Source organism: Ipomoea nil, unplaced genomic scaffold (assembly GCF_001879475.1).
Source record: "Ipomoea nil cultivar Tokyo-kokei standard unplaced genomic scaffold, Asagao_1.1 scaffold3169, whole genome shotgun sequence".
NCBI lineage: Eukaryota > Viridiplantae > Streptophyta > Magnoliopsida > Solanales > Convolvulaceae > Ipomoea > Ipomoea nil.
Window position 1 is genome coordinate 41,826 of NW_017619597.1, and position 6,962 is coordinate 48,787.

Genomic DNA, 6,962 nt, shown 5'->3' on the forward strand with positions numbered 1-6,962 from the left:
CACTTGTAACCACAAGGTCACGAGTTCGAATCCTTGCCTTCTTGGTTTGAGTCGATCAGCTATGGGTAACCTAGGCTGGTTTACCTCCTTGTGATCCTTTACTGGCTAGGGTCACAAGGCGGAGTTTACTCACACTCGAAAGAAGGGGTTTACCTTCTTATTCAAAAAAGAACAAGTCAAATTTTTTTTTTAGTTCGATATCTAATTATACTTTTACTTTCACTTAGGTGATTAATTTGAACTTCTTTTCAAAATATTATTTAAGTTTTTATAGCCACCTTTGAAAACTTAAGTACCTTATTACTGTATAATTCTTCAAACATACATTTGCAAACTTGTATCCCAACACCTTCTCGAACGAGATAAATTTAAAAACAAAAAACAGATTTCACAAAAAGCCTAGCGGCCTGAGAAAGCATATATAAAATGAAGCGGTGGCATGAGGAGTCGATGAAGCTGTAGTGGCTTATCGACGTCACTGATCGTCGTTGTTGACCTGTTTGGTGGGTTTTTGAATGATCGGAAGATGAGTTGAAAGCATGATCACCACTTCTGACATGTTTGGCCTAAGATTCGGGGGTGATTGGGTGCACACCAATGCAATCTCCAACATTCTCTTCACTTCCTCTGCATTACACTCATTCGGGTCTAAATTTTTATCCACCAGTCCTAGATAGTCCTCATTCTCGTACAGTTTCCATGCCTATGTAAAATTATGCCACAAGTCAAATATATGGTTGAAAACATCAAGATATAGACATTATTGTTGAACAGGAAATTAAATTACCTGTTCAAGCAGATACTCATCAGTTACAGGTTCAACTCGTATGTCACTGCACCTTCGCCCACTAATGATCTCTAGGATGAGTATGCCAAAACTGTAAATGTCAACTTTCTCTGATAAATGACCATGAATTGCATATTCGGGCGCTGTATATCCCCTGTTGTAGCAGCACCAAAAAAGTTGTCATTTAGTCTAGTGAAAATTTGTGGGAATTGAAGAAAAACGTGGAAAAAGATCTAAATAAGGGTGTTAGTATAGGCTTACATAGTCCCTGCAAATTTAGTGGTAAGATGACTCTTACTTTCAGGTAAAAGCCTTGCCAAACCAAAATCAGCTATTTTTGGCTGGAACGCATCATCTAGTAATATATTGCTGGATTTAATGTCTCTGTGTATGATGCATACATGGAACTGGTCATGCAGATAGGCAAGCCCCCTAGCTGTTCCAAATATTATATCAACCCTTTGCTTCCAGTTCAGTATCCCTTGTTTGTCACCTGCCAATCATTAAAAATGGGAAAATAAAGTAAGTTTATATCCCAGCTAGCATTTTGTGTAAGTATACTAAAAGTTTATATCATATCCCAGCAGCTTACCATATATGTATCTGTCAAGGCTGGTATTTGCCATGTATTCATAAACCAGTAGCAGCTCTTCTCCTTTAGCAGAACATCCCAATAGGCGAATGAGATTGCGATGATGGACGTTTGTAATAAGTCGGACTTCAGTATCGAAGTCTGCTTTTGCTGTACTGGAAACCATTGCTAGTTTCTTAACCGCAATCGCATCCCCGTTCTTTAGTGTGCCCTGGATATTCAATTCAGTCATAGAAGAGTAGTGGCTTTATTAATTTCGTTATTCATTCTGAAATTGTTGCCCTGAAGAAAATAGTAAAACGAGTAAAATCACCTTGTATACATCACCAAAACCTCCTTCGCCAAGTTTATTTTCTTCGCTGAAATTTTTGGTTGCAGCTTTCAAATCTTTATATCTGTAGTTCTCCGGACCTCTCAACTGAGTTGCCACCAAAATATCGCCTATAGATCGAAGAAGACAGCCCATAAGTTAACAATTTTAATGAAACTAATAACAGTACTGAAACTTCTATATATATCAATAAGATTATTGGATATGATCACTACCTCTTCTTGTTGCCTTTGACTGTTTTGATTGTTGATGCAAAAGGACAATGGCTGCTAATACCAAAGCGATTCCTACACCACCGGCAACACCCCCAATAATATATTTCTTCTTCCCTGAACTCCCTGGAGAAGATAATATAATGTTACAGGAAGGGCATGCATAATTTAAGAAACATGAAGAGAACAGATTGAATTTTATACCTCCTTGTACTAGGAAGGGTGCTAGGTTAGTGGTCTGGTTAATGGCAAAAAAATGTTTGTCTGAGTATCTCAAGAAGCAGCCAATGTCAACAGCCCTTGCAGCTGCAGATTTTCCCAAACAACCTTGTATGTTACTCTGAGCTAATTCCAAACATGCCTGACAGCCGCTTGGGGTGATTGTTTGAATACACTGCGCCACCGCATAGACGGTGGCACCGCCACCGGAGACCTCCTGCTTCGCTGCAGCGAAAAAGCTAGTAATTCGAGGGGTTGCAACTACAAGGTCGTTTAGTAGTAGTTGTGCTGTAGTATTGAAAGCATCTTGTTTACTCCCAGTTCGTTTCCCACAAATTGGATGGTTCCCTTCATCTGTAATCTTATTGTAGAAGAGATTGGACTCGTATCTGTACAAAACAAACAGCACCAGCCAACTTAAAATAAATTATAAGCTCCTAAATAAGTTCTGTCAAACAGAATCTATAGAGTTAATCCTAAATGGTTCTTTGACTATAGCGAAATTACCAATTTAGTCTTTGACTATTTTCTTCACCAATTAAGTCCTTCAACTTTAAATTTTTTAACCAATTTGGTCCTCCGTTTGTTTGACCGTTAGTCAACCGTTAACTTGGGACCAAATTGGTAATTTCACTATAGCCAAAGGACCATTTTGATAATTAACTTTAGTGGTGGGCAATTCGGTTTAGTTTTCTCAAATCGAACTGTACTGAACCGAACCGAACTAGTTTGGTTCAGTAATATACTGAACAACCAAACGGTATTGAATTCTTGTATACTGAACGGTTCGATAAAAAAATCGATCCGAATTGTTCGATACAAAATTGAACTGAACCAAATAATTCAGTTCGGTTCGAGTTTTTACTGAACCGTTCGGTATACAAGAATCTATTAATGTTCGATTGTTCGGGATATTACCGAATAATTAACTAGTTTGGTACAATTCGGTTCGAGAAAACTGAACCAAATTGTCCACCCTTAAAGTTAATTATCAAAATGGTCCATTAACTATAGCAAATTACTAATTTGGTTCCAAGTTAACGGTTGACTAACGATCAAACAAACGGAGGACTAAATTGATAATTTCGCTATAGTCAAGGAACCATTTCGGTAATTAACTCGAATTAATATATATAACTCACCTGAGGAAGCAGCCATCAAATATGACCCGAGCACCGGTGGCGATGGAGCACATTCGGGATAGGGACACGGCAGCACTGAAACAGGCGAGACAGTCGGCCTTGGAAAGGTAGTTTCTACACTGTATCATTGTATAGACTGGCTGCTGAGTGATGGCAAAGCGTTTGCCGTCGTCGCCGGTGGATAACTGGTTTTCAAGATCGGCAAAGCTGGCGTTGATTTCCCTGAAGAAACGTGGTACATCGCTAACGTTGTACGTGCTGCAACCCATGTCTAGTTGGTTGATTTGTGGGTTGGACAACGCAGGTTCTGATGCTGATGCCACCAGCATCACCACCGCAAACCACCACCACACACCCATATGTGAACACTGTATGTATAGTAGACTGAAGGATCGGAGGGGAATTGAAATACAGAATATAGCAAGGCTGCGCTCATAAAATATAAGTGGCCTGGTTAATATATATAGGATCACCTTTAGCCACTTCTGAGTTGACTTCGTCAACATTATAATCTGCACTATAATATTCTCCACAAATATCTTGCATTGATCTAGCTACTTCAAGGAACATTCTCTCTTCTTCAACATTGTCTTCCAAGTAAAATCTTAAATGATGAGCATGAGGAATTTTTTTTATGCTCAACTTTATCCTCCAATCTTCAAAATTTTCATATTCGCCCACATCGAAGATTATGTTACCATATTTTGTTAGGAAAAAGGAACAAATAAGTCGTTGAATTTTTAGAAGATAGCAATTAAATCACCGAACTCGAATAAGCTCCAAATTGATCTATGAATCTGCAAAAAAAAAAAAAAAATTGAAATTAGCATTTTTAGTAGGTTACTAACAAGTTTGTAATAATTAGGATGCCATGTGTATTTTTTATTTTTTATTTTATTATTATTATTAATATCCTACTAAACATTTGACCAAAAAAATTAATAAAACTAAGCATAAAATTTTTATGGATTTTAACCGTTGATCTAGATTTGATCAACGACTCAAATCTAACCTCATCTTTTACTTGGGAGCGTAAACTAATCTATATATATATATATATATATATATATATATATATATATAAATGATGGCTGCACTCTAAATTTGATTACAACCCACGTTAAGAAGTTCTACTGCCCGTTTAGTTCTCTAAAAATATATGAAGAAGAATGAAATTAGAATTCTATATGAAAAATAAATTTTAAGAAAATGAATTTCATTACTTGGTTGGATGTAAAATGTTTTTTTGAAAGTGGAGAAAAATGGTGGTTGGATGGAAAACATTTTTTATTGGAAAAAGTTTTTCATGAAAAATTAGTATGATAATTTTGTCCTCACCATACTTTATTAATTACTCTTATTATTATTATATTATTATTGTTGTTGTGTATATGATTATATTTGTCATTATACTCATTATTCGTTACCATTCCAAATCCAACCAAACAATAAAATTCATATTCTCAGTAATTTCTTTTCTACCAACCAAACAATGGAATCCATTTTCTTGAAATTTATTTTTCATGGAATTCCAATTTCATTTCTGTTCAAATATTTTTCAATAAAACAAACGAGCTGGTTATAACCAACAATAAATGCACCATATGAACATTTTAATAATCATCCAGCATTAATTATAATGAATGCTACATTTTTTTTTGAAAGAAATCAATGCTACATAAGGATTAGTTGAATTAAAAAAAAAAAAAGGGTGAATCAACGATTTGGTCTCTCACTTATTCGCGACTTGTCAATGTTGCCCCCGAATCACGTATTCATTGATTTAGTCCCCGAAAATACTTGTTTTTCGTCAAATCAGTCCCTATGGCCGTATTCCATCAAGTCTCAGGCGAAAGCTCCGATTTGTCCTGGGCATTTTGGTCTTTTCACGCCTTCTTCTTCATTCCATCGTCGCCGACGTCAGCTTCACCTCCGATGATGAGTTGTTGACCCCAAACGTCACTCTCCGGCGAGTCATCCAGTCGTGGTGCACCCTCCACGCCTCCCACGGCGTCGAGCACTTCCCCACCCCAAAGTCTCCGGTGACCAAGTCTCACATCCTAAAGCTCCTCCGGCAAGCCAAGTCGACGCTGGAAATGCAGTGGTGCTTCTCAAATCAATGCTCGAAACCACAACCTTAAACCCTACGTTATCACAGCTCACGACAAACTTAAACCCCTCCTTTTTCCACCAAGTTGTCCAAATCTTGCGAGACAATTTCTCCCGCAAGGCCTCCAAATCTGCGCTGCACCTACTGGCCAACGTTTGCCAGAGAGGGAGGAACCGGATCAAGGCGGCGGAGGCCGGGGCGGCGACCGTGCTGATCGATCTACTGCTGGACACGAACGAGAAACGATATTGCGAGTGGATTCTGAGCGTACTGGAGCAGCTTTGCCGGTGCGCGGAGGGGCGGGCGGAGCTGCTGAAGCACGCGGTGGGGCTGGCGGTGGTGTCGAGAAAAATCCTGAGGGTGTCGCAGGTGGCGAATGAGAGAGGTCTGAGGATCTTGTACTCCATCGCCAAGTTCTCTGCTTCTCCCAGTGTGGTGCAAGAGATGTTGCAGCTGGGAATGGGGGCGAAGCTGTGTTTGGTTATACAAGTGGATTGTGGGGTTGGGAAGAACAAGGAGAGAGCTGCTGAGATTCTCAAATTGCATGCTAAGGAATGGAAAAAAAAATATTTTTATGCTTGTAAAGAATTACTCCGTATTCAGCTTCTCTGCTATGTTGAGTGACAATGATAACTTCATGCAACACCTACAATGTATGCATTCCATGAATCCTGTTGTTGGAAGCTAGTGACATCTTCATATTTTATGTCTTGTCCTGCAGAAAATTCATATGTGCTTTTGATATCTTCACTGTCTGGCATTTGTCGCATCCAAAAGTAGACACAGCGAAATCCCGCCTCTTCCAAGCAGTCTTTAATTTCAGGCAATGACCATCTGGGTATTTTTAAAAAACATGGTTTTTTGTTTTCAAGTGAAATAGCCATGAAGCAGAGACTGAAAATCAATCTTCTAATGAAAGAAAAGCATACCGTGAAATTAGGAAATTTCCTCTGCAACCGCAGCTCACACTCTGATGATGTGCCTCCATAAAAATCCATCACAAATATGCCACCTTTCTTGTTCAAGACACTCGACGCATGCACTCGACGAGCAGAGAAGAGATGGAGTTCCCTCCGGCGAGCTTGAGCTTCTCCGACGAAGCTTTGTCGGAGTTAATGAAGAAGAAGGAGTGAAAAGACCAAAATGCCCAGGGCAAATCGGAGCTCTCGCCTAAGACTTGACGGAATACGGCCATAGGGACTGATTTGACGAAAAACAATTATTTTCAGGGACTAAATCGATGAATACGTGATTCAGGGGCAACATTGACAAGTCACGAATAAGTGAGGGACCAAATCGTTGATTCACCCTTAAAAAAATAATAAATAAAGGCACTTAACATTTTTTTTTAACTTGAGTAATTCTAGTCGCGAATTATGCTGTGGAAACGTGTTCACCATGCGCATGGTGAACACAGGGGTAGATTCATAATTTTTATGCTGTATATTCATAATTTTGTTTTTCATTTGTTGTTAATGACGTTTCTCTCTTCACAATCACATTATTTCGTCTTCGCAGTACAGATATTATGAATCTACAGTACATAAATTATGAATTTACAGTATAGAA

The 6,962-nt window shown here is 38.6% G+C and overlaps 2 protein-coding genes across 2 annotated transcripts; one reads left to right on the top strand and one right to left on the bottom strand.

Annotated features, from left to right (window-relative positions):
- Window positions 1-231: 231 nt before the first annotated feature.
- Window positions 232-3,730, bottom strand: LOC109167691 (cysteine-rich receptor-like protein kinase 2). The gene is made up of 8 exons (XM_019316782.1): window positions 3,284-3,730; window positions 2,127-2,530; window positions 1,926-2,048; window positions 1,693-1,820; window positions 1,380-1,590; window positions 1,049-1,280; window positions 788-941; window positions 232-703 (listed from the first exon to the last, which is right to left on the bottom strand). The coding sequence occupies exons 1-8, from the start codon at window positions 3,640-3,642 to the stop codon at window positions 476-478; spliced, it is 1,839 nt and encodes a 612-aa protein (XP_019172327.1). The 5' UTR covers window positions 3,643-3,730; the 3' UTR covers window positions 232-475.
- A 1,306-nt stretch (window positions 3,731-5,036) lies between these two features.
- LOC109167498 (E3 ubiquitin-protein ligase PUB23-like) lies at window positions 5,037-6,017 on the top strand. The gene is made up of 2 exons (XM_019316520.1): window positions 5,037-5,163; window positions 5,266-6,017. The coding sequence occupies exons 1-2, from the start codon at window positions 5,037-5,039 to the stop codon at window positions 6,015-6,017; spliced, it is 879 nt and encodes a 292-aa protein (XP_019172065.1).
- Window positions 6,018-6,962: the final 945 nt, after the last annotated feature.